The following is a 27164-nucleotide window of genomic DNA, read 5'->3' as shown; positions in this document are numbered from 1 at the left end:
GAGCCCATCGGTGGATGCTTCTTCACCGTTTTTTCCCTCGGTTCGAAGGCCTTTGATGTTTTTATGATTTTTTGAAAATCGGAGGATTCCAGTCGATCTTTCGCAGTTCGGTTCATTTCTTCTTCTTCTTTTTCTTGTTTTTCTTCTTGGCGGATTTGGATTTTTTGGACCTGCTCAAGCGGGAGTGCTGGCCAGGGGCCGGAGGTTCGTCGTATTCGTCGGTTTGCATTTCGCGAGTTTCGTATCGGACGGGCGGTCGCCTCTCGGGGCCCTTGGGGGTGCGCATTTCGAGTTGAATGTCTGATTTTTCGCCAGCTCCGACGAGGCCTTTTTTGCCGATTCTGAGGATGAAAATATCGTGCTCGGGGTCCGGGTCGTGCTCCATGGAGCGCGACTGGAGAGTGACGGTTGGGTTTTTCCGGCGTCCATCGGCGTCTTCGACGTCGAGGAGGCCGGAGACTTTGAGGACGACGGCCTTGCCGCAGGGTTCGGGGGGGCCGCGGCTCGATTGGATCGGCAGTTTCGAGTGTGCGACTTGTTCGCGGCCTCGGTGAAGTCGGTGGCTCGGGAACGGCGCGGGTTGCGATCCTGCGACCGGGTCCCAGGGCCGCGTGAAGATTTTTCCGTGCAAAAGCGATTTCAGAGTCTCGTTGGCCGCCGGGCCGGTTTCCTCGTCGGGCGGGGGGGCCTGCGGCCGCCTCCCGGCGCCGCCGGGGACCTCGCAGGGCGAGCAGTCCAGTCGCTGCGGCATACAGATCTGGCAGGTCTTTCGCTCCCCCTCGGAATCTTTGCAAAAGTCCATTTTCTCGGGGTCGATTAAGCGACAATCGTAGGCCAATTGCTTGTCGTCCTTGTCGAGACTTTTGAAGACGTAGGAGCTCGCTTCCGGCCGGTTTTTCGGCGTCTCGATCTCCGTGACGATCGACTGACCGAAGCCGGAAATTCTGACGTAGATGCCGAGGCTCCCGGTGACCCTGCCGTCGTCCCGGAGCTCCACCGTCCCCTCGAACTCCTTCGGGGGCGGATAATTCGTTTGGCTGCATTGCAACATTTCCTTCCTCAGGGCCGCGAAGTGTTTGCTCATGTCGACCTCGGCCCGGCCCACCAGCACGTCGGGCCTCATGTCCTTCGGCATTTTCTTTTCCACCGTCAAGCTCAACGTGAAATCCATCACTTTATCGAGCACCGAGGCCCGCTCGATGGCGAACATGACCGATCGGCCGGAGTTGAACGTCTCCGCGTAATCGGCGATCCCCGACTGCGGCTCGAACATCAAGTCCACCGGCGTCACCGACATTTCCTCGTCGTCGAACTTCAGGAACTTCAAGCGCACCCGCGTCGGGACGAAAAACATGCTGTTCAGCTTGCCGAGTCTCTCGCCCCGGACCTCGTACACGAAAAACTCCAACAGGAACAAATACTGCTCGTTCTCCTCCTTCGGGGGAGGCTCCCTGTTCCCGAACGTGTCGGTCGGCTCGATCAGCGACATCTCCGAGCCTTTCCTCCCCTCCAAACTCTTCCCAATACTTTTTCAACCTTGCACTTGAGAATTTTACTAAAGGATTTTTCGCGAGGTCAATCCATCGAGATATTTCACGCGATTTTTTCTCCAAACTCCGACCACCAACGACGATTTTCTACTGATTTTTTAAACCCGATTATCCGCCGACTTTAGGACAACATTTTGCAGCGACGTTGATTTACCCATGACCAGTCTGCTTGCTGGGACGATTTTCCGCTCGCGGTAACCTAAAATTTTGACATTTCACTCGACGCGCGACTTTGTCTCGTCCCATATTTCCAATCGTCCCCCCGACCCTTCGATCTTTTGTTTCATTCGAAAATCGTTTTACCTTTTTTACTATTTTCTTTATTTTATTTATTTTTCAATCCTTTTTCTTCTTACCCGGCCAAAATTTCGAATCATTTCATCGACAATTTTCAGTTTTTTTTCATCGGAGAAGAGTGTTGAAGAAGGGAAAGGTATAGTTATTCGTGCGCATGACCTTGAGGGAACTTTGTTGTTCAATGACATTCAATAACTGATGTATCTTTTCGATTGTACATAATAGCAAACAAAAAGCAGTTACCATAATGTCGTGTAAAATTAATAACACCTCAGAAATATTTGTAACAAACATCCGGTGTAAAGTCAACTTTTGAAATTGGTGAAGACACAATGAAGCGGTGTTTAAATGACACCTCCATGGTGTTAAAATAACACCATAACGAGAAAAATGTTATATACTTATTATTTCAACACCATGGATTGTCAAATCGGAAAATAACACCGAATTAGTTCGGTGTTAAATGGTTGGTGTTATTTTTACACCGAAAAATGAACACAGCTTTTTTTACACTTACACCGTTTCAAGTTTCACCGTGAATTTTTTACAGTGTATTTATTTATTTTATTAATAATGCGCAACGTAAAATTAATCGACGTAAAGTTGTTGCGAACTTTACTAGTCGTCGAACGGCCGAACTACTTTGATGAACATTCGCGCGGATCATTCGCATCCGCAGAAACTTGACACCCGAGTCAGCGCCTCTTCGGTGCGGCGTTAAAAACGATGGAACGAGCAAGTCTCACCGTTCGCTTATCAAAGACACGCGCGTCCCATCTTATGGGATTTGTTTCCCTTTTCAAAGACGATATTCTGCGTCGCTTTTTTTCTGAGTAGCTCAGCAGGGAAGAAACCAAAATTGTTAACGCGGATCGGCCGAACGAGGATTGCATTTTAAAAATTCGTTTTTCATTTTGAGCCTTTTTCTTTTGGCGTGACTCATCGAGCGAAAAAATTTGCGCAAGCCTCGACCGAGGGACGAAAATTGCGCCGATTTTCCAACCGTTTTTCATACCTCGCGGCTCACTTTCGGGCTCGCGAGACTAACGCGTCGGTTTTTTTCGAAACATTGACAACGAGAGGCTCGCATTCGATTGGTAAATCTAAGTTTTGAAACCGAGTACGGAATCGGTTTGAAAAAACGGTTTATCGCTCGAGGAAACTCCGAAGAATTGAGCGACGTGGAATTTCGCAGTTTTTGGTCATTAGTTTTGCAAGTTTTTCGTTTTTCAATACTTTTCCGGGTCACTGAGACCCATTTCTGCGTAAATGAGGCGCCAGTTCGTTTATCAGTGCACAAAATACCGCGCAAATATGTGCTCAGGGCCGCATCGCACTGAGGAATGCGTTTGCTCGGCATTTTTCATCGTCCGGGTCTCCGACGCCGTAAAGTCGAACGGGTTTACAAAAACATTTGTCCCGAGATAAAAAAACATTTCGAAATTTTTTCCTCCCCTTTCAAAGCGATGTACTCAAACTCGAGTGTTGGTAAGGAAGATTTAGAAAGTTTCAAGAAAACATTCGTGTCCATTTTTCTCGAGGACTCGAAAAAAAGGCAATCCGCCAGCTCGTTGTAGTTTCGTTCCCCGTTTCGAATCAATGAATCACTGAATCCTTTGGAATGTTGCATTGAAAAAGAATTTTATTCCGAAACTGATGCAAACGCGATGTCGCACGGTCGAAACGAATTTCTGAAAGGAGCCAAAATTATTGGCGAATACTGACCCCAATTTTATTGCTCGAACGAACGAAGCTGCGGGACAGCTCACCGAAATACCATCAAAAGTCGTCCGTCCCACGGACTTTGGTTTCCTCGATTTTACCATTGGCATTCAAACGAATACTTATGTGCGGTCCAAACTCAAGAGTGCGAATGAGCTCGGTCGAAATTATTCGATTTTCGTGCCGAAGCTCATTATTTACGAAGATTTTCCTAATTTTCAACGCTTCAAATACGCGTCCAGCGGTGCCTAAAACGCGCTAAAAGAAAAACTTTATTTAGAAGAGATAGCAATAGAAATCATAGTAAATATAATCTTTAGTATTTAATCTTCGTAAAAAAATTTATTTCATTTTTTTTCAAGTATTACAACTGCGTGAAAAATAAGTTGCTCCACGGTCTGCATTGTTTCTTCTTGAAATGTTGATAGATCTCCAATACGTAAAAAAAAACAGCTGTAAAATAAAGTTGCAGTCTGCGAAAAATTATGAATTTACGGCAGTTTAAAAAAGTGTGCATTTCGTGTCACACTTTAATTATGTTTATCAAATCTTCTGATCGCGATATCAAAAATCCGACTCGACAGACCACAGAGGAAACAATTTCGAATATTAAAAACAAACAAGCGTCAAAAAGTATTAAAGGGCCCTCCAGTTGGACAGTCACGTTTTCTGTAATAACTTTCGATCTATACAGAGAAATTTTACAAATCGACGTTCACAGAAATGCGCCTAAAACTATGGAGAATAATAATCCGTAAAAAGAAAATGGATTCTTCGAAAATTCCGAACGCACGCGAGGTCTTGAGCCACTTTTTCTGAGGAGCAGTCAAAAAGCAGAAAAAAGCGAATTTCCTTTTTGAAATTTCCGCCCGAAAAGCTCCGAGAAATTTCGTTTTTAACTGTCCCGTCACATCGCACTCGTTTTCGAATATATTCCCTAGCGAGTGGGTGCTTCGAAAGAATTTCGTAAAAAAAAAATATTCGAAAGAGCCCAATTTGGTGGCGCTCGATCCCACGTGATTTTCGGTTCATTCACAGTCACGCGTAACTCCTCAGCGCGTGAGTTATGACCGTCAAATTGGCTGGCGGAGAGTTCAAGCAATTCCGAGTCGCGCGTGTACCGCGCGCGTGTGACGAGGAGGACCGAGAAGAAGGGAGAAAGCGCTAGGAAGCGCGAAACAATCGAAATTGGTCGAATATTTCGTCATCGAATTGATCAGAATCGATGCTCGTGGGGCGACAGTGTACTAAAAAGCCTCGTACTTAAAGTGGTGAGCAATTAACGTTTGAGACGTTGCTCATTCTGCTCCGCCGTCACTCCACTAAACTCATCGTTCGAGTCTGCCTTCGTTCTTTATTCTCCTGAGAAGATATTCGGAGCTCCTGACCTCCCCGCGCCGCGCGACGTTTCCGCGTCCACGAACGTTCACGCCTAGGAAATAAAACGACGAAAAGGACGTTTTTCTGACTTTCGATAATGAATGAGCAAACTGAAAGTTCGCAAACGCGGCGTTACTCGGCCCCTCGATCAACCATTCCCAACCTTTAACTGCCCCAAATTGCTTTGGATCCACTTTGCTTCGTTATTCCGAGCGGTTCAAAACTCCGATAAATTTCTCGTAATCGACTCATTAGTTCTTCGAACTTCCCAATGGACTCCTCTCCCCCTGCGCCCGCCCTTCGATCTTTGTCCGAAAATAGGGCCTTTCAACAGCAACTTCGTCCTCGCAGACTCGAACTATTCGCGGACGAAGAAAAGAACTCGTTATTTCGATCGAGCCGTTTGTATTTCGAGAAATGAATTTAACAAAGTGGAGCTTCGAGGATCGACAAATTTATTCAGCTCCGTTTCCGAGGACGAATTTCCCTCGAATCGATTTTTTATATCGCCTTTTTAGAGTTTTTTAAATTATTTAGCTTTTTACAATCCGATCGTTTTTGAAGCTTTATGCGAGGAATGAGAAATTACGATTTCGCCTCCGGAGCGCGATGCCTCGCGGACGTTCGAACAAAAACAATGGATCGATGACCCGAGAATTAATCGATGAGCGAGAAGCATTGAACTTGAATGGATCATCGAAAGAGAGCGAGCACGAAGGAAGATCGAGGTCAAGGCGCGATGTTTATTACTTTTTACGACACTCTCTTGCCCCCTTCTCATCTCTTTTCGTATCGCGTTATGTGATTTTCTTGAATGCTTCGTAAATTACAACACGATTGTACATTCGAGAGATTCGTCGTCACGAGACTCCCGAAGGAAAGTGTTCTCGAGAAAAGACGGTCGGGACGCTCGATCTGTGGAAAAAATGGGGCGAAACAATCGGCCAGAATTGCTGCGTTGAGAATGAAAAGAAGCGAGCAAATTTTCTGATATAATTTATTCAAAATAAAAGAATTTGAGTTATTTTTTGTATATATTTGAATGACGATTTCGCACGACGAGAATAGTGCGAAATCTGGAGACGTCAAAAGTGCGAAGTTTTAAAAAAAATGATGCATTTCGGGCCGATCTTTGATAAATTTTATGTTCCGCAGCGTCGTTTTTTCCTTATCGTTTATCACCCAGTCGACGAGTTCGAGCAACGTGCGCTCAGATAAAAAGAACTCGATGCAAATAAAGTGTTGAAAGCGAGGAAAAGGCGAGTGCGAACTAGATACCGGTGACGTCACTGCGTGAGCAAAACGTTATTTCTTCGATGAGAATAAATTGCGAAGTGAATGTCCACGATTTTGAACAACGTTACCAACTCTTTTGTGAGTGTACTGGAGCGTTCATTGTTGACATTGAATACGGAATTATATTTTCGAAGCGCGATGAATGTCCGAGCAACGCGGTTCTGCTTGAACCCGCGGACCTAACGAAATTCTTCTCGAGAAAAAAATCGATCGATACGTGCTCGTGATTTTTTTTCGAAATTGCTGTTTACATATTTAATGGGCACTCGATGAATACGCCTTGGAATGAGACTTATCTAGCCAAGCTTACAACACACGTGTGCGCCACATGTCGAACAATCTATTTGAATTTTCCTGGAATTTTAGTAGAGAACCTCACCGCGTCTGGCCGGCTTGAAAAGGAAGACAGTTTTTCAGATATTTGCATTCGAATAAAATTTCCAACGAGTCGACTATAAACGGGGAGAATATTTGATAAAAAAAAACTATTTTCAAACTAGAACCCTACTAGCGATACGTGCATTTGTTTCACATTTTTTCGTCGAATACACGCGTTCGCTTCCTCGTGGCGTCGGAACGTCGCGCCGAAGCCGCGGCCGCGAGCAACCACCTCCAGTCGTGCGCGCGCATATGCCTCTCTCCCGTGCACGAGTCCTATTTCTTCGAATACAGTAAACGCTTCCGTAATCCAACGCTCCTGAAACAACCGCATAATTTGACGCGTTGCCATAGCTGCGAGCCGGTATTTTTTCCCTGTGCCTTCCCCTCGATAATTATTCAACAAAATAATTCGAATAGTTGCAGAACAGGGGCGTAGTGGAAGCAAAATTATCGTCATCGGTCAATCTTTTCAATTATATGACGCTGAAGTTTGCAACGTTGGAGTCCAACGAAATGATCTAAAAAACCCTCCAATAATTCCAGTAATTCTACAATTTCGTTTCCTGCCGAATTCACAATTCGCAGTTTTTCAAGCTGCACCGATACTTCGTGAAATAAAAATTGGCCAATGACAAATGTCTTTTTTTCGTTCATTTCGTTGGACTTCAACGTTGCAAAATTCAGCGTCGTTCAATTATTCTCACGGTTTTCCCTGAATATTATAATTTTTCGAGGTTTAGATATCGACCGTCATTTTTCTAGAGAAAAATGCATATTTTAGTGCCGAATCTGGCACAGAAAATTTGGTTGATTTTTTAGGTTACGTTGAGACCAGGTTAACGGCATCAGAAATACAAAACGAAGAAATCGTGAACGATTGAAAATGACAAATTTAGTTGTTTCATTGTTCAAAATACCAACGGTTCGACGGAAGCCTTCGTGTGAGCAAGCGCGAGGCGCGCGACCCTCTCTCCAGCACCGAGTTGTCAGAGTTACGAAAGCTCAGCCTATAGGAGGCTCGTTCCTCAGTTTGCCCCAACGCTCTGTCGCGCGGTCTATTCTCGCTCAGCGAATGCGCGCGATTCACCCCTCTCTCTCCCTTTCTCCAAGGCTCATCGCTTACACGATGGGCGAGGCGGCGGGGGATGGGAGCGATGCAGACACCGTGCTCCCAGTTTTCACGAATTCGATTTCAGTGCGTGTCTCCTCGTGGACTCTCGTCGTTTTCAACGTCGTTGCTCGGCACATGCCGGCGCGCTCGCTACCGAGTAACTTCGTTGTCGCGAGGCTCACGAGTTTTCTTTTCTTTTACACTGATAAATGAATATATTTTTTTAATTAAAATTCAAGAGTCCCGCCGTGATTCTTCAGGTTTTATTTTACATTTATTATTATTTTCGCGCGAGTGATTTTACCGTTAGTGCTTCAGCCTTGAGACAGTCCAGTCGACCAAGTCGGGATCGAAGAGCAATATTTTTTCTGTTGACAATCCAGAGAGCAGGTAAGCAAACGTTCAAATGCGTTAATTGGAGCGAATATTTACTTTCCCACCGAAAATTACGAAAATTCATTGCGTCCATTCTACTTCGGTTTCAAATATTTTTTCCGTCATTTGTGTCCGAGTTTGAAGTACGGAAAGCGCGGAAAAACAGTTTACACAGGGCGCGTCGAGGAGAGTTTGAGGTGCAAGTAAAATCGCGTGTTTCGTCAGCCGATTTGAAAGCGGGCTCCTCTGCGTGCGCGATGCGCGAGAAACCACGTGGAGGTAATGCGCGACCGAGAAACTCGCTGTATGAACTCTCTGAAACACCACCCCATAATAGAAGCACTCGACAGAGGTCGCCTCTTTCATTCGAGTGCAACGCGAATGATGTAACATTCTTATCGCATTTCGCCTCCTTTTCCGGGCTTAGAAAAAATATTTAGACTCGGATATTTCAAGATTATCCAACCGATCGTCCGAGAACCGAGTATTTTTCGAATTTATCTTTCGCCCAACGAATATTCGTCAATTGAAATTTTTCCACTAAAATACGCCAGCATGCACGAAAAAAATGTTCACCTTCGTTTGAAATGATCGCGTCTACAAATAACCTCGTGCTTCCTCAATCCAATTATTATTTTCGAAAACTCGTTTCTTTTAGCACTTTTATTTCCAACCACGAATTTTCGTTCTCTCGATAATGCACCTTTCATTATGAAAATCATTTCAACGGTTTTTTTTTCTTTTTCCTTTCGATCGTCCTCTCGTGAAATATCTTTCGCAATAACCCAAACGAGCTGACGAAAATAATCGATTTGCGAATCTCGAGGCTCGCTCTCGTAAATCTATTGACTTCAATGATAGATGCAAACTTGGTACGAGCGATCGAGGTTGGAGAGATTATGCTGAAAGACTTGCAGGTGAGGGAGAGAGACAGAGAGAGAAATGAAAGAGTGACAGAGAGAGAGAGAGAGAGAGAGAGAGAGAGAGATGCCGTGACCTGACTATGAAATCGATATTTGCAACAAGGCCTTCTCTCCTTCCTACTAGTTAACCTGCACGTTACGTTCACATGAAATTTGTGACAGTTCTGTTGATGGGGTGATCGATTATTCAGGAGATAAGCGAGAGGACGGACAGTTTGCGGGGGGGGGGGGGGGGGCGGCGGAGATTTAGTGAGGGATTTCAACGTAAAAAAATGATGTTGAAGTTTGCAACGTTGGAGTCCAACGAAATTATGGAAAAAAATCCTCCAACAGTTGAAGTAATACTTCAATTTTGTTCTCTGGCGAATTTGCAATTCGTAGTTTTTCAATGTGCGCCAATGGTTTCGTTAAATAAATAATTGGTCAATTGCAAATGTTTATATTTTCGTTAAATTCGTTGGACTCGAACGTTGTAAACTTCAGCGTCGTGTAAAAAATGGAATTCGAGTGGATTTTTAAATTGAAATTCTTTATTCCATTTCGAGTTGCATTCTCCGAAGTATTTAGAGAATTTGACTTCGCAGAGGGGAACGCGCAGCTCGGTGCAACTCGGCATTTTCATTTCCACTTTATAATTTCGTCGTTGAAAAGATGAAAGAAAAATACCTGTCGTCCCGAAAGTCTCGAGAACTCTGGGGGTTCCGGAAATTCGGGATGATGAAATTTCGAGTCGCTCTAACTCAGCGGTCCTTTGAGCCTCGGCCACTCAATGGGCGTGTTTTGAAAAGGATTTTGGTAGACTCGAGCAATGGCGCTGCGACTCGGACGGTATTTCCATAGGCTCTACCTGAAAAATTGACCACCCTCGGAAACGAGAGCCTCGAAATATATACTCGCGCACGCGGAGAATCCGAAGATAATCATTAGCGCTGCAGCACTAGAGACGTGGGAAAAGATCGAATGTTTGGAATTTTTTAAAGGGGGAACGATGAGCATTTTCATGAAAACCGATTAAAATATCTCGTTTATTGAGGCAACATTTGTTTCCTTTCCGTGCATATTTAAACCTCGGACCGCGAGACTTTCAAGTCGTCCCTCGTGTCACCTGCGGTGAGAGGAATTTCGACTTTTTAATTAGTATCTCCGCAGAGCCAGCTTGAAAAATTACTGAAAAACGGGCCGAGTCCGTTACGATAAAAGTGCAGGATTTTTCAATGAAAATAATCGGCGAGACGAGCTTCCCCATTTTCACACGACGCTGAACTTTGCCAGGTTCGTGTCCAACAATGTAAAAAAGCCTGTCAAACGATTCCAGCAAATCTCGAATTTGCTTCCCTGCCGGATTCGCGATTCGTAGTTTTTATATCGGCGTCGCATATTTTCACCGTCTAATCTCGATCTTCCGCAATCGTTTTTTCGAGAATTTTCGATTCCAACTCGCGTATTAGAATTTTAGTCGCATATTTAGCAACTTTTTCAAATCAAAACGAGTGAAAAGCAATAAAGTATGGGCAAAACTCGAGTTTTTAAAGCCCCCTGTTTCTCCATAACGAAATAAAAAGATCGAACGAGTCTTCGCCCCCGAAAGTATAAACTGTTCGCAAACGAATTCGTTCGAGTTGCTAAAAATCGAACGTTCGAACGCGTGACCCAAATTTCGGGTTGTGCGAGCGCGCCGGGTCTAGTTCGCGTCCCTCACCACGCGGCGGTATTGCTCCGAAGACCAGGTGTCTGCGTGTATCCGGTCTTGATAGCCGCGGGATTGCGTAATCGTCATGCACGCGCGTCGAGCCTCCTCGGGGTTATTAATAAGAAATACTGAGGCGGATAAAAAAAGCTGGCGGTGCGACGTGTTCCTTCGCGAATGTCCAACGCCGCGGTGTGACACCTGCGAGATATTGCGGATAAAATTCAGCAGCATAAATAAAACAACGAGCCGGATTTTGACGAGGGCTCGCGGGAGGCAGATTTTCTCTGAGCTTTTGAGCCCCGAAAGTCGCTGAATTTTGGTGTGCTCACTCTGGCCGTTCAAGGGCAGCTGTTTTCCCCACGGAGAAAACGGATTCGTTTCGTACACCGAGGAATATATTATTTTACAATGACTTCAAAGCATTCGGCCACCGATTACAAGCAGCATTGTGTTTTTTGGCATTTTTCATCGCTTCGATTCCAAACGAGCATTTACCGATGAGTGCAAATGCATTGTAAATCACAAATTTTGACCTCCGTAAGAGCACGCACAAACGGCACTTTAATTAGCCCTCCTTTAAGTTGGCAATGCACCAAGAATATTCGTACTTTCATTCGGGGCTAGCTAGAGGAGGCCTGCGACGGAGGGATTCTCAAAAAAAATACCGTTCAGGCGTTGAAACTTGTAATATTCGAAAAGCACGTATTCCAACGACGCTGAAGTTTCCAACGTTGGAGTTCAACGAAATGAACGAAAAAAACGTTTTTAATTCACCAATTTTTTATTTCACGTATCGTTGGTGCAGCTTGCAAAACTACGAATCGCAAATTTGGCAGGGAACAAAATAGGAGAATTACTGGAATTATTGGAGAGTTTTTTTCGATCATTTCGTTGGACTCCAACGTTGGAAACTTCAGCGTCATCGTATTCCACTTTGCTCCGCTAGGTTTACAATTGTTCACTGTCGGCATAGTAAATTCTGTGGTGAATACACGAATGTACACCGAATACGTGTCACATTTTACCATAGAGTAGTGTTTTTTTCAGGCTTGCCCGAGCGCATACTTTGCAATACGAACATTTGAAGAGACTGAAAACATTTTTGACAATGCGCTTACAGAGAAAAAGACTCTCGAGTCTTTTGAATAAAAGTCATGGGGGTTTCGGCCTTTTTACTGTGGCGGATAGAACGATTCTTATTTTACTCCTCTTCACACTCGGAAAAAAATCGTTTATTCAATAGCATTTGATGTTATTGGGAGAGTTTTCTTGATTAAACTGCAACGTGTTTTCGGGGAGAATGAATCTGCGGTTCGATCGGAAACTTATTGGATTAAGGAAGCAGGTTTCGAAATAGGTGGCACAAAGTTTGAGCAGAGCAATTATATATTTTATTCAATGAACTTAGCTCCGATCTGTCGATTAACTGGACGTTGCAGTGGTCGAAAAAGTCACTCTAACTCCAACGACAAAGTGCTGTATACTCGTTTTATAATTAATATCAAGTTTTATTACTATGCTGATGGATTATTTTGGCTCGTATTCCAATAAAACTATTTTTTATTCGTTCAAGGAAGTTGAGGCATTGGAATAAATGTCATCGCTTTTAAACCGATTGCATCGTGTAAAGAGAAGTGTTGAAAAAAAACATCAGTTTAATTTTCAGATATTTTAGGAGCGTCGTTGCTGAGATAAATCAACAACAATTTGGGCCAAATAACATGCAATCTTATGGAAGTTAAGACACATTCGGTGATATCTTCGTTAAATATGATGCTAAAAATATGAAATTTTTTGGGCAACATGAGCAAGGCTTGCCGAATAATGCCAATTTTTTCAGATTTATTAGGAGATTTGCTGAGATCATATTAATTATAATCTGTTTCCCGTGCAGTTTTTTGAGGCTAGGATCGTCACCGTTCGTGTTTTCGACTGAGCTTTCACCAGTTTTTCCTCTTTTTTTTCCCAACTTTTCTTCAAAGTGTATGCAACATTGCCAAACTGTAAACTGGCCTAACTTTTGGAGGGTACAGGTCGTAACTTTTGGGTAAAAAAATGACTGTACAGCCTCAACTTCCTTGATCATTTTGAAGCTTGTGACTTGTGACGATCATATCCTTCATTGGCATCCCGTAATGCCACATTTCGTTGTTCCAATGACTTTTTACCTCAGTGTATAAACTGTCCCCGAGATACTAGATTCTCCGCGCTGAGGATGTCGAGATTTTCAGGTGAAAATGCGACATCTGCGAGGAGGAAAGGCCTCGGAAAAGGGTGAGTTGGTGAGGGAGTGCGGACTCGAAAAAATGAACTCGCGAACTCGATCCGACTGAACTGACCTAGCAGACGGCTGAATCGATTTTCGTGCACATGCACGAGACGCTCCGCGAGAGCGTGTGCGAGTCGGCGCTTCACCAAAAGTTCTCCGTCGATTCTTCGTACGAGACGGTGAAAAGCTTCGTTGCCAAAAGCTCGGGGATGCACTCGGAGGCATTTCGTTTATTAAAACCGGAAGGACCTGAGGTCCCCGCGCGTCACTGAGAGCTCGCTTATTCGCGGCGAACAAATATTTTCGAACCGCGCGATGGGCGAGAGAAAAACAATGGAAATTGAGGCTCTTTTTCGTACGTGGGGATAAAAATATAATGGCGGAGAAATTATTTGCGTAAAAAGGGGGGGATTTCCATGAATTAATATTCAAACGACGTTCCCGGCGATGCTCGCTGACCGATTATGCTAATTTATTCGTCGATTAAAACCTCTGTGAAAAATCATTCTCGGCCCCGCATTTCGATGGAGTTTTCCGAGTTTTCCAAAAGACACCCACAAACCGAAGCCTCCTTAAAATCCAGATGAAAATAGCGCCCCGATAAAGTGGATCGTTGCCGAACGTCGCTACGCGCTCGGCGTTTCCTCGTGGGCGGAAAATCCCAGACGAAGGGCCTCCTGGCTGCCGCCGCGTCACGCATCCCTCCGTCGAGCCACGCGCGCCCGGGGCGCGAGGAAGCCGTTGCTCGAGTTACTCACAATTACGGTGCACGAGACGGTGCGACATTGCGAGTCGCCGCGCCGACTTTGACGTCAATTACTTCGCAACTTTCAACAGCTTCGTTCCGCATCGAAAACCGAATCAATTTCCCGGTCGACAGCTTCTGCGCGCTCGTCGATCGATTTAAAAAATCAAATCGGAGTTGTTGCCGTGAAATCGGAACAAAATCCCAGCCGAACTTCACACTCACGCGGAAGAACAAATTTTCATCGATTTAGGAAAAAAAAGAAAACGGAACGAGCTGCGAGAAAATTGTCATCCTCTCGCTCCCCTTTTCCCATCATCGCTGACGTCAAATTCACACACGTCCCACGGCGCCTCGCGTTCCAACCCCCACGTTCCGCACACCTCCGTCCAGAGCTTACGTCATTCGGGATACGTCAAAAGAGCACGAAAAAAGTAAAAATTGTCGGGCTAAAGGAAAGCCGTTCTTGTGTCGGCGCTGAGAAAAGGACACGAAATTAACGAACGACGATGAATCACACTCGTCGATTATTTCCCTCTTGCCCTTCCTGCTCACTCGTCATTCGTCCGTTATTTCTACACACGCGAGAGAGAGAGAGAGAGAGACGCAGCGAGAAAGAAAAGGGCAAAATGATAGCAACGCTCCTGGCAATTGGTCAATAAAAAATAAACGAGGATGTACGTGCCTCGTTAGAAATTTCCTGCTAACTTTATTACGACTCCGCGCTCCTTTTTTTCGTACTCGAAATACCGTTTAATTCGTTTACGCAGAAGCAGATCGAAAGGCTGAGGAAACACGAGAGCGCGGAGAACTCAAAGACGATTATTTCATTGAACAGTCTTCGAGGAAGAAGCAAATAAATGAGATTTCGTGCATTTTCAATGCGGAGATAAACGCCGCTTCGCGTGGACTTGCAAATATTGCCGCGATGTTATCGCAGCTGCGGCGGGGCAAATCGCGGAAAAGCTTCCTCGTACACGTCTGACGGAAGCAAACTCCATCGGTAAATATTCGTATTTATTTAAAGATGAACTTGTCGAAGATACGGAATTAAAGAGAGGATGAAAAAGCGCTGATTCCTAGGCAAAAAAACAGACGCTTCGTCCTCGGAGGAGACTCATCAATTCGCACGGATTGCGCAATTGAAGAACCAGCAATGGGAAAAAATCAATCGCACCGATCCTCCCCCGGTGCTTCGATAATCAATCAACGACGAAGGATGCGCGCTCCTCGAAATATCACTTTTTCATTAACTAATTGCAAAGTAAGCAGAGGCATTCGCTCTTTCGAATAAACCATTCGTTCGAGAGCATCTTTTTCCAACGAGAGAATGTCAGCCGGAGAACGAAACGAACTCGGAGCTTTCGTCTTATCGTATCACGAGTTGACCCACGCGCCGCTTTGGCGGAACGACATTGACGATTAAATCTTAATGTCGTACGCTGTGCCGCTCGCCACTCCGCCCGAATTTCTCATCAAATAAAGTTGCAGCGATTGCAGAAGCCCATTCGACTTGATCGAAATATCGCACCGAAGCCGCCAATGTGCACGACGTTTGTCCACATTTCGTACTGAAATTTCTCTCACTCAGTCTGAGCCACGCACTTTTCGACTGGCAAAGCACTGGCGCTCTCCCAAATATCGGTATTTCCGCATGAAAAATAAAACTCTCTGCTGCCCACCGCCGCAAAACTTTTCAAGGTTCTGGAAAAGGAATTGGACAAATTGATTTTTATCGTTCGCTTTCTCCAGGAAAATCCGGCTCATGCTGCCTCGATTTTCCTCGAAATTTCTTTATCAATAGATTCATAAATTACGACCAAAACTACTTTTACGTTGAATTTTCGAGGTTTGGAAAACCCTGCAATCTCGCGGTTGAAGCCAACGCCCGTTGCTTCCCCGGGGACTGCCGTAGCGGGAAAAAACCCGCACGAACGAGCGTGCGGTGATTCGTTATCAAGATCGAATATCTTCGATTTTTCTATTTTCGAAAAACCAACGCAAACGCCAGCGGCAAAAGAAATATTGAGGATATAAAATTTCTTCACAACCGAAATATCCAAATGAATAAAAAGCATTTTAATCCTACTTCAAAAAGGATCGATTTCGATTTGATAAAAATCATGTCCAAAAAAACGTTTTTTCTGGCCCGCACGAGTGTCGTGAAAAAAAGTGTCTTCGTTGCTTCCCATAAACGGAACTGCTGCGTGAATGGCAATAAAAAATCGAAATTATCAAAAAACTAAATCCACCACGAATTTTTCCAGTCAACTATTTTATCGAGCTTTTCACACGTTTCGTTTTTTACTGGCCCACGCACGTAATAAACGAGACCAGAAAATGTCGAGTCTGACTTGATTTTTCGTTGTTTATTATCCTTTATTTATCGTTGACGCGAAAATACATGAATTTGACGAGAATTCACGGCGACTTTGACGGTCAAGGTGTTCGTCTTCGAAGTCATTCAGCATCGTACGGTACAGCGATTGTGGGGGGACAAAAAGAGAGAGAGAAAAAAACGAGCACTTACAAACTCGACACGAGAGAAACCGGATACGATAAGGAGAACTGGAAACTTGCAGAGCTCGGTGTCAATCGTTCGCAGCCGGTTTTTTTTTTGTCTGAGATGTTACGAATTATTACGATTCCCAATTCACTTTTTTACAATCATTTAATCCCGTTTGTTTTTTTATTTTTCTAACGATTCTTCCGCGGCGTCGATACTCTGTGGTGTTGTAAAAAAGCAATTCGAGTCACCGACCCGTCCACGAATATCGCGCCCCAAATTTTCTTGACGGAACTATTTTTCCGGCTGTAATAAAAGAGGCCCGTTCTTTCCCGAGGAACGATGATGAGTTTATTACGAGTATAGTATTACCGAGTAATATGAGATCGGTGTGAGAGGAGAAAATGATTTTCCGAAAACCGGAAACGAGCTCGGTTTTTATAAATTTTGTGAACTCAATTTAATCTCCTTGATTTTTTATTTTTTAAAATTTATTTATTCATCTACGAAATCGTACTTGCTGAGCGGTAGAAATTTCACCCCCATTTGCATAAATTTTTGTATCGTAAAGTCTCGAAACGAGGAAATAAAGGATTCTCTGAGCCGAGTCGATTGGGTTGAGTGACATTGTTGCATGCGAATTCGTAACTCGAAATCCAGGGACGTTGAACGAGATATATATATTTACCGGTTTAGAGGTACCGTTATTAAGGTAGAGAAGCGTAGGCGATTTTGTTGATTGTTCCAACGACAGTTCCTTCGTCGACTTTGCTTCACGGTCTCGTGCCACGATCCGCATTTTATTGGCTCTTTAGCGTCTTCCTTTTCGCGAAATAGCACGCGGCGCAAGCGAGAACTTCTAATTTCGACTTTCTATATACCAGTGCGACGAATCGGCTTGGCCTTTAATTCGTCATTACAATACTAAGTTCTCTCTCAACTATCTCGAGAAAGAGAGGTGTAAAAAATCTATTTTCGTTGCACAGAGTGCAACGGTGAGAATTATTTGCAAACAGTCGATCTTTCCAAACGGAGATTCGGCTTTGAATTCCGAGTACGTTGCACCTTAGGTTGGCCACTTTTTTTTCCTCTCATTATCATTTTTATTCTTTTTATTTTATCAAATGATTTTTTTGTTTCGTCATTTTTGCATAATTCGAAGATAAAGTCAATTTTGTGTTGAATTTTTTTTAACCCACATCGAATATAATGGAATTGAATTTATTCTTTTTTCTGTCGTTCGTAACGGAAGGCCCCGTATGATTATATATAGAATATTTATATATAGATAAACAGCCTCATTATGTAGAAGCCACGACCAAAGATAGGGAGAGTCAAAGATCGTGGCACCTTTTGTCTGCAGCCAAGAACTGGTTTTTCTCCTTTCTCTTTCACTCTCTCAGCTGTTCGCTCATTTCACTCGTCTTTTTTGCTACTCGTTTTTTAAATATATTTTTTTTTAATTCCTGTTTCGCCTTTATTGAAGCGACGCGAGATGAGTCGGAGTTACTCGATCGATTCGATTGAGAAAATTTTATTCGACGCGAGCCTCCGAGGGTGGAGAAAATGGAACGATAACCTCGGAAGGTCGAGTGCACAATAATCCCGGAAGTAAAAAATGGAAGGAAAATAATATTCTCGTCGGTTATTATCCGACGGAAATGAAAAATAAATGGTTTCATCGATGACATTTTTTTGACAGCTGGCAATAATTAAGTTTAGAATTTTCTTTCCGTTGATGTTGATCCATTCGAATCCTCCTCCTCGATTATTGTTAATCCTCCGGCCGATTTTAATCTCGGATTTGAAGACAAAAGCTCCAAGTGTTCGATCGATCGAACATGGATCGGAATATTTTATTCGAGACAAGCTTCTATGCCGAACGAATATTTCGTTGTCAGTTTCCGCTTGACGATTGTTCAAACTATTTATTTCCAACACCCTTTTTTTCTAATCGCCCCACGAAAAATTTCGGACCTCAAACAACCTCAACCCATCTTCATGATTTATTGTACTTTTTATGACGAAATTATCGAACGCTCTTTATTTTCTCGACGTGCGCATATCAAAACGTCACGGTTTGTCAGCAATATTAACTGATAAAGATATATGCACGGGAATAAACACGAGACTCAAGATCGTCAGTTTTCTCGTATTTCATAATAACCCCGCACTTTTAATCGTTTACGTTATTTACGTAATTCCGAACTTCGATCAAACAGAGATATCGCGGAGAGATCGATCGACGTTTGTGCGCGTGAGCTCTCTCGAGCTCTGATTCTTGCCAGTGTAATACATTTTCACAAGATTAGATATCGCATGGATTTAAAGTGCATTATCTTGGTAGCATTCTCAGATTGACATGCTTCTCGTTGTTATTCAACATCGCAATTAAACGATGAAACTTTGTTTATTTTTATTTCAGTTGCCGCAGTCGACTTTTCGTTAAAAAGAAGCTCAAAGTGCAAAGTACAATGGTAAGTTTACGAGAGTCTCGTCAAAACAACAATTCGAATAGATAAATGCAGCTTCTTTTTTTTTCTCTCATTTTTTCTTTTCGATGGAACGATATTAGGCGAATTTCAATTCTGCCTTTACGAAATTCGTCGCTCACTGTTATGTTTAGAAACTGTGACTGCGATATCGAAGCAAATAAAGTGAATTTTTCCTGGAATTATCAGAGTCGAAGCTCATTTTGAATTTTTATCTTCCCGTTCGGTCAACAGACGGACGAGAACAACAAAGGGCCAACGGAGTTGGACACGTTTTTGCCGCGGGACGAATCGGGCATAAAAGATGGCGCGCTGTCAGCCAAGTAAGTAAACAATGCGGAGATGTAACGAAGAGCGAATTGAGGCACGTGAAATCCTTCGTTCTTTCGTCGCTATTATAAATTCGTCGGATTATTATCGACATGAAATTTGCTTCTTCGATCTCGTGAAAGTCGGATTCAAAGAACACAGGCGCGAGACGAGTAAACATTGCGGATGGAAATACTCGAACGAGCTCGATGCCCCACGAATTTATATGAAATGGGCGTGACGAAATTAGAAAAAATGCCATAAAAGAGGCGATTAGTTGATAAAAAAAATCACCGGAGGAACGGGAGGTAGAGAAAAAACGAATGTTTTACTCAGTTATTCCGCGACGCCTTCCCACAGCTCAACGAAGAACGAAATTCAATCCCATAACGACCAAAACCGCAGCCGGGACTTGCGCAGTTTTTTATATTCGTGTTTTTTTTCTTTCTTTTTTTTCACGCTAGAGATAACAATAAAATGAGGTAAGCAAATAATTCGCTGCTATGCATAATAAACAAGTTTTTTCCTCACTGAAAAACCTACGGTTTTGTCGTGGTTAAAGTTCTTCTGTAGAACGAGAAAAAAAAAAAAAAAACGAGTAAAATTGACGCGACGAATGTGGTACAAGGATGACGATCGTGCAGACCAATTAATTTTCCTCGTATTGCTCGTTATTAACTATTGCGATGTGCTTTCGTTATTGCATAATAATTACACGTACTATTCTTAATTAAAAAGCCTCGATGACACATTCCTCCGGTTGTAACTTGAATTATTTTTTCCTCATGAGAAACACGTTCATCCGTCGATCACTTTTATTGATGCCGCGATGACATCACGCTTGTGGAAAAGAAAGTAGAAAAAAGAGCATCGAACTCGAATGTTGTGAATTTGAATTTTCAATTGGGTACATTTAATTTTGTTTTACTTTTTAGTGTTTTTTTTTTCTCTCATCGAAAATGTCAATTTTTCACCATTTTTGGTTATCAGTTTTCTTTTGTTTTTCTTCTTCGCATCGACTCATATTTAATTCACATTTTCGGAGCTTTTCATTATTTTTTTTCATAAAACAGGTTGAAAAAGGGTCGATGTTAATTTTTTTAACGTAAATTTGACGACTTCCGATCAGTTGAACCGAAAGGAAAATCAACGTTCTGCATGATTTTTTTCGATTAATCGACTTCGCCAAAAAACCCGGCAAAACTTTTTTTTGCAATTCGATCTTTCTTCAAAAGCTTGAAATTTCCATTCGGGATAATTTATTCGTTTTTATGTTTCTTTTGAGCTGAATTCAAGCGCGTTGTGAATTTTGGAAGATTGCACTTCTTTTTCAACAGCTCCAAACGAACGGTCTCGATAATTTTGTTGTTTTTATCTTCCTTCAGAGCCTAAACTCGGTCAAACCGGCATTAATTAGTCGATTAATAATGACCTACTTTTGAGCGAACGAATGATCGAGCTTCCATCGAAACACTTGGAAAAGTTTTTACATTGCATTGAAAAAATTGCAATAATGTTTTTCCGTTAATGAAAATGCCTAATTAAATATTCGTGAAATAATAAATTGGTTAGTTGCAAATGTTACTTTCGTTTATTTCGTTGGACTTGAACGTTGCAAACTTCAGCGTCGTCGTAACTACAACGCAATATGCCCAAACCCTTTCGATTGAACTATAAATCTTCTACACCGTCTCGCTGCTTAAACAAATAGGATTTTGATCTCAACTCGTGACTCTCGTAAATCAATCGTCGTTGAAAAATCACTGCTAATTGTGCTAAGATGGTAATATAGACCGTAGATCGTGGTAAGACGATAGAGTTTATGGTCGTAGTCTTCTATTCTTAACAAGAGCCTCCTTTGTTTGTTTACAGATATAAAGTGCAGGTAACGCCTCGTGATACTGAATTGGGTCAGACCGATAGAAAAAGTTTCGACCCGTTTGTCGAACGTAAAGTCGACAATCCGACGACGTGAGTTTGTTATCCTTTTTTTCGTTTCACACGTTTCATGAAAATCCGATGAAGATATTTTTATGTTTGATCATTCTCGTGTTATCACCTGGAGCATTTGAAATAATGGTGAATTTTTGAAATAAAATTGATGAAACAAATGTAAGCAGCAAAGTAGGTTTCCTCATGGATTCTGTTTCGTCGCTCTTTTCGTCGAAATTTATTCGTTTTTTCGCTTTATTTTGAATTTCAGTCTTTTTAATGAAGTGGGAAATAAATTTTTCAGGGATGGCGAGACTTTGACACATTTGCTGAAAGCCTCTCTCGGGACTGGGATTCTCGCAATGCCAAAGGCTTTCAACAGCGCCGGCTCGCTTGTTGGTATTATCTCGACCATGCTCGTTGCGTTCGTCTGCACCCACTGTGCATATATTCTCGTAAGTTTGTTATCCTTTTTCACCAACTTGTACAACGCCAAGGTCGGAGCTGCGCGAATGCAACTAAACACGCATTTTCATAGAGGAATGAAAAATAATTCATTGTTCGATAACGCGTCCAAAGATTTTTTTGGTTTCGAGAAACTTTTCTCCTAATGGAAACATTAATAATTATCTTTCAATTATTTTCCAAATTATTTTAATTAATTTTTTTCTTTATCTTTCACAATTTAGGTCAAATGCGCTCACGTGCTCTATTACAAAACGAAAAAAACGGAAATGGGCTTCGCGGATGTCGCGGAAGCAGCTTTCTCGACGGGGCCTCAATGGGGAAGAAAATTTTCGACGCCCTCGAGGTAAAATTCACTTTTGAAACTATTTTTATTATTCTCTAAACTTCGCGATCGATAGAATCGTTGGCCATTTCTTCTCTGTTCTTCTCTGTCAATTTGTCTCCAATATTGTTCATGTATGCCAATTATCAAAGACCCAAACCCAACATTATCATGTTTGAATCTTCGGTAATTTACAACCGGCGTACAAAAAAAAATGATTTGAATATCGACAGATTCCATTCTTCATTAAATCAATATTCATTTTGATTTTTGACTAAATAACCATCGAGTTGTCGTCATTCATTCGAAAATAATCGACTGGAATAAAAAAGAAATTCTTCCGAATGGCCAAATAAAAATTTGAGTTTGAGTAACTTCGACTAGATTCTCATCAGTTAAATTTTCTTCATGGCTCAAATTCAAACTGAGAAACTGGTTCTTGGGTTTTCAAAATTTTACTGAAAAGCTCCCCGTCCATTTGAAATTTTCGATAATTAAAACGATCTTCACAAATGTTTTGAGAACTTGGTATTAATTGGATTCTTAAAAATTTGATTTTCCATCTGAAACTCAAGTTCGCTCGTAGCGTAAAAAAACTTTCATTCGCCTCGATCGGTTTAATGCATTTGCTCGTGTTTTTTTGTCTGTCTCACAGATACCTCATACAGATAAGTTTATTCATAACGTATTTCGGGACGTGCAGCGTATACGCGGTGATCATAGCAGAGAATTTGAGGCAAATAATTGAGCACTATTTGGAGGATACGGTGAACGAGCGACTTCCAATTATTTGTCTTCTACTGCCACTAATATTGTTAAGCTGGATACCAAATTTGAAATATCTCGCGCCAGTATCAATGATAGCAAACGTATTTATGGCAACTGGGCTTGGTATTACGTTTTATTATCTCGTCTGGAATCTTCCATCGATCGGCTCGGTTCCTCTCGTCGCTCCCATTCAACGTTTTCCCGATTTCTTCAGCATTACGATTTTCGCTATGGAAGCCATCGGCGTCGTAATGCCACTCGAAAACAACATGAAAACGCCACAGCATTTCGTCGGTATTTGCGGTGTTCTCAACAAGGGAATGTCCGGTGTCACACTCATTTATATACTTCTTGGCTTTCTGGGATACGTCAAGTACGGCGAGTGCGTCGCTGACAGCATCACTCTCAGCTTGCCTACTCATGAAATGTACGTCGTTTTTACCATCTTTTGCCCTTTCAAATATTTTTTTTCACTATTGTTAATACTCGAAAAAAAATGTAAGAGTGAAATATCGACTGATTTCGTTGTCAAACTTTGAAGCTTCTCTCTGAGATTTGATAAGCTTCGAAAAACTATTGACGACTTATAGTTGAATTTTTTCGATGATAAAAAAATTATAGTTTCCCAAACAATGAGTTTATTACTCTGTTTTGGAATGAGACCATGTTCGAAATACTTTATTATTCTTTTATGCTCTTCTGTGAGAATTCAGATAAGAATGTGTCAAACACTATTACTGGCTGAAGCCTTAAACCGTATTTCCTCAAAATTAGGAGTTCAGAGTGATTCATCAAGATTTTATGGAGCTTCGATCGACGCTTCATCATTTGTTCTTTTAACGAGATAACAGAAATGAGTTCTAATAAGTCGTATATTTTTCTAGACCCGCCCAAGTTGTCAAAGTTCTCATCGCCCTTGCAGTCTTCTGTACCTTTGGACTCCAATTCTACGTTTGTCTTGACATTGCCTGGAACGGACTGAAGGAGAGATTCCAGAAGAAACCAATTTTGGCTAATTATATTTTGCGAACCGCAATGGTCACTGGTTGTGGTGAGTTTTTTTTTATCGTTAAATATTGAATTCATTATTATTCAAAAATACACATATTTCCTATAGTTTATGATATTATTGAATTATTCGCATAGTGCGATCCATTTTCCTTGACCAGCTAACAAAATTTATCAAAAGACTGATCGTACTCAACCCTTTGATAATCTGGTTGTAAAAACAATTTATTTGAATGTTTTTTGCACTAACTTTAACAGTCTGTTAGACAAAGATATGGAAAATACATTTTTAAAGCGAGCCATTTTTTTCAAATGTTTATTGAAGAATATTTGAAAGAATATTCAATTCCCTCAAGTCCATTCGGTTGTCTAATTGTTGCGAATTTTTTCCATTTTCAGTTTTACTGGCAGTTGCAGTGCCAACAATTGGACCGTTTATCGGTTTGATTGGAGCCTTCTGTTTTTCGATTTTGGGTCTCTTGATCCCGATATTCGTGGAGACGGTGACGTACTGGGACGTTGGATTCGGAGTTGGAAATTGGGTAGCGATTAAGAACGTCGTAATCGCAGTAGTCGGTGTTTTGGCGCTGGTCTTTGGATCTCGGAGTGCAATTGTCGATATAACTAGATTGTACATGCCACAGGACCCCGCGAGTCTCAATGTGACCGATGTGTGCAAAAAAGTGTTGGAAATATCGAACTCCACCATTCTCACGAGTTTGAATATAACGACGACGACGCTGGCTCCTTCAAATATCACGATAAAATAATGTTAAAAAAACGCGATGGAATATTCGTACAAGTTCCTCATAGCTAAATCGCTGTCGTGATTAATTATCGCGTTCGTCACAAACAAAAAAATCATGTCAAAATTTAAATCATTACGATACACGATTATTTGATTTTATATCAGATTTTTTCTTCTCATTCAAGACAACGAGACTAGGTCGATTTTTAGAGATTCTATACAAATTTCAATTTTGGTTTACAATGATTGATAATTTCCGCAATGAAAATGCTTGTTTTGATGTTATGAAAAAAAAAAAATATGTAGAATATGAATTTAGTTAATACGAAACATCGACTTGAAAACGAAAAAAAAAAAAACAACGCGCCAAGTTCTAAGCATTTATCGGCACAAACGTGGCTTAACTTCGTTTTGTGCCTCGGTATCCGGTTTAACAGAATTTCCGTAAACAAAGTTTTTGCCTTTTTTAATTTATATATGTTTTGTTTCTTTGTTTTCAATTTCTATGAAAGGAACAAAAACCAAAAAGAGAATCGCCTTAAAGTTTCACGAAGGAGCTTTTTAAATAAGAACATAAAGAAAGTAATAGAGAATGCAATATTTATATATACATTATTCGCAGCACAAACGAAAGTAAAAAAACCCGACGAAAATTTTACAAGTTGAATGAGTTTTTAAAAATTGCCTGTAATCATGAATTTTTTTCCCTTTTATTTCTCGAATACTGCGTTGTTTACCGTTTTTATTTTATTGTTTTTTCTGAAATTACAATTTCATTGAAATATTTTGTATGTGTGTGTATGCTGAATGTCTTTTATAAAGAAAAAATACTCACGGTACAAACTGGGCAGAGAGAAAACAGAAGGAAAAAAAAACCAAAAAAACGAAGCGCAATTCAACGAAACACTTTTGATGCTACGCTACCGAGATTTAGCCTGCCGCACGAAATTGCTTACTTGCATTACTTCTATTTTTCAATTGGCAAAACTTCGACGAAAAGCTCGTCACGGAAAAGTGGTTCAATGCATTTCTGCATTTCCGAATGTTTGTGAATTTTTTTTTCATTCTTAGACAAGAAAGAAACATTATTTCTGACAAATTTGTACATACGAAATTTTTTTACTCTTTTCTGCTTCAACCAAGACTTTTTATCGTTTTATTATTTTAATGTTTGAAAGGTTTAACACAGAATAAGGTTTGGAAGAACAAATGGCTATGACGTTCGGACTTTAGAAGCTCTTTCGATTAAGTTCTTCTTTGTTATTTGTTTTTGGAATAAGAGCTAGTGGTCCGGGCAAAACAATGTTGTACAAGAAAGTTGCTATTGCATATGGAAATATTGAGCTAAAATTCATGGCGACGATGCATCAGGGAATTTATCAGTATTTTTGGAATTACAGATTGAAAAATGAAATTATTAAATTGTCGCTGTGAAGAAAGGCCATTGTATGAAAAAAAAAAAGAAACAAATTGTCCATCGTTAAATACTTTTTTCTCTACTGTCCTGTTGACATGGTTTATGAAGTATATTCCTATGTTGACCGGATAAACAGTGGAACTATATGGATAAATGCAAAAATTAAGTTTGGGAAATTACATGAAAGTAAATACAAATTGAAAGTACTAGATAAATAATTTTGTATTTTCGGGAACAATGATCGATAAATACAATGAGAAAGCAATTTATATATTTAGGCAATGTATCAAAGTGAATGATTTAAATATACATTATAATTCATTATTATCATACGTTGGAACAAAACTTTGTTTCAAAATATTTTATTAACTGCCTTATTCTACACCTCCTTCCAATCCACCTCACTTGCCAGAAATGTACATGGGAAATCTTTACTCAGCAATATTTTTTATCAATAATGCTTCATTGTCATTCTTATTGATAAATCGGAGTCTACTTTTCTAGTGGAGCATAGTTGAGGAGTTTTTCGATAAGATCCACATGGCCGAGCAGCATTCGTCGACAACAGTATCTCTTTAGCCCCAAAGCATCAAGAGCATCTCTGTCAAGAGTAAAATTCATCATTGTTAATAAAATAAGAATTTTTTTAAAGAACTCAAATAATCCACTGAAAATTATGTTTTCTCAATGAATATTTTGTTGATTAAAATTCGTTTTAAAATTCTTGTTCATTTGAAAAATTTTACACTGTTTACGATAACATCAAATATTAATATGGTAATGCTCATTTTTTAATCAGGTACTACGAAATTGTTAATATTTATTCCAGAAAACGTGGAAAACTCGGTCAAATCATTCTCATCATTTCACTTTTGATTATGTATAAATTTAGGTTACGTCTCTATAATACATGTTTTTTTCTCACAAGACACGGTAAAGGCTCGATTCCAAGTATAACATGAAAAGAAAAAGCTAGTGAGAGTTCTGCCACACTTTTATATATGCGAATGTGTCGGTTTTATGTCATAACATTTTTAAATCGTTCTGACAAACAAACCGGTCGAGTTGAAAATTCGAAATTCAGTGGAGAATTTATTCCGCTTTGACTTCCTAATGGTCTTAGAAGTGAATTCGTTCGGCTGCTCTTGGGATATCTTTATATATTACGCTTATTATGCTTACATGTGCAATTCAAATTCGATCATTTATAAATTCTATAAACGTCAAAATCCTCAGACTTACCCTTCAGTATATTCGGCTTGTAACAATCCCAAATACGCCTCCCATTTGTTACCGATAACTTTGCCACAGGTGAAACACCGCACGGGAATAATCATTTTGACGGTTTTTCGAATACGTGACAGGGAATAAATAAAACTTTTTATTTCTTACGTCGTCAGACCTCGTGTAAGCGTAGTCCTATTTGTTCGGAAACTACTAGAAAACCGACGGCCG

At 41.1% G+C, this 27164-nt stretch overlaps 2 protein-coding genes and 1 long non-coding RNA gene across 3 annotated transcripts; 1 reads left to right on the top strand and 2 right to left on the bottom strand.

The window, feature by feature from the left end:
- Positions 1–112: 112 nt before the first annotated feature.
- On the bottom strand, positions 113–1489 carry LOC122416784 (uncharacterized). Its single transcript, XM_043429828.1, has one exon. The coding sequence runs from the start codon at positions 1487–1489 to the stop codon at positions 113–115; it is 1377 nt and encodes a 458-aa protein (XP_043285763.1).
- A 2402-nt stretch (positions 1490–3891) lies between these two features.
- LOC122416961 (uncharacterized) lies at positions 3892–7783 on the bottom strand. Its single transcript, XR_006262197.1, has 2 exons — positions 7544–7783; positions 3892–6942 (listed from the first exon to the last, which is right to left on the bottom strand). It is a non-coding gene; the product is annotated as an uncharacterized lncRNA (long non-coding RNA).
- Positions 7784–7840: 57 nt separating this feature from the next.
- path (pathetic) lies at positions 7841–26054 on the top strand. The gene is made up of 9 exons (XM_043430130.1): positions 7841–8127; positions 18671–18722; positions 18972–19060; positions 20919–21017; positions 21283–21433; positions 21668–21789; positions 22424–22963; positions 23421–23587; positions 23944–26054. Exons 2-9 carry the CDS (start codon positions 18720–18722, stop codon positions 24312–24314), a joined length of 1542 nt encoding a protein of 513 aa, XP_043286065.1. The 5' UTR covers positions 7841–8127; positions 18671–18719; the 3' UTR covers positions 24315–26054.
- The last annotated feature ends 1110 nt before the right edge of the window (positions 26055–27164 follow it).

This window comes from Venturia canescens, chromosome 10 (assembly GCF_019457755.1).
Source record: "Venturia canescens isolate UGA chromosome 10, ASM1945775v1, whole genome shotgun sequence".
NCBI classification, from domain to species: domain Eukaryota; kingdom Metazoa; phylum Arthropoda; class Insecta; order Hymenoptera; family Ichneumonidae; genus Venturia; species Venturia canescens.
This window is presented reverse-complemented; position numbering and strand designations above follow the sequence as displayed.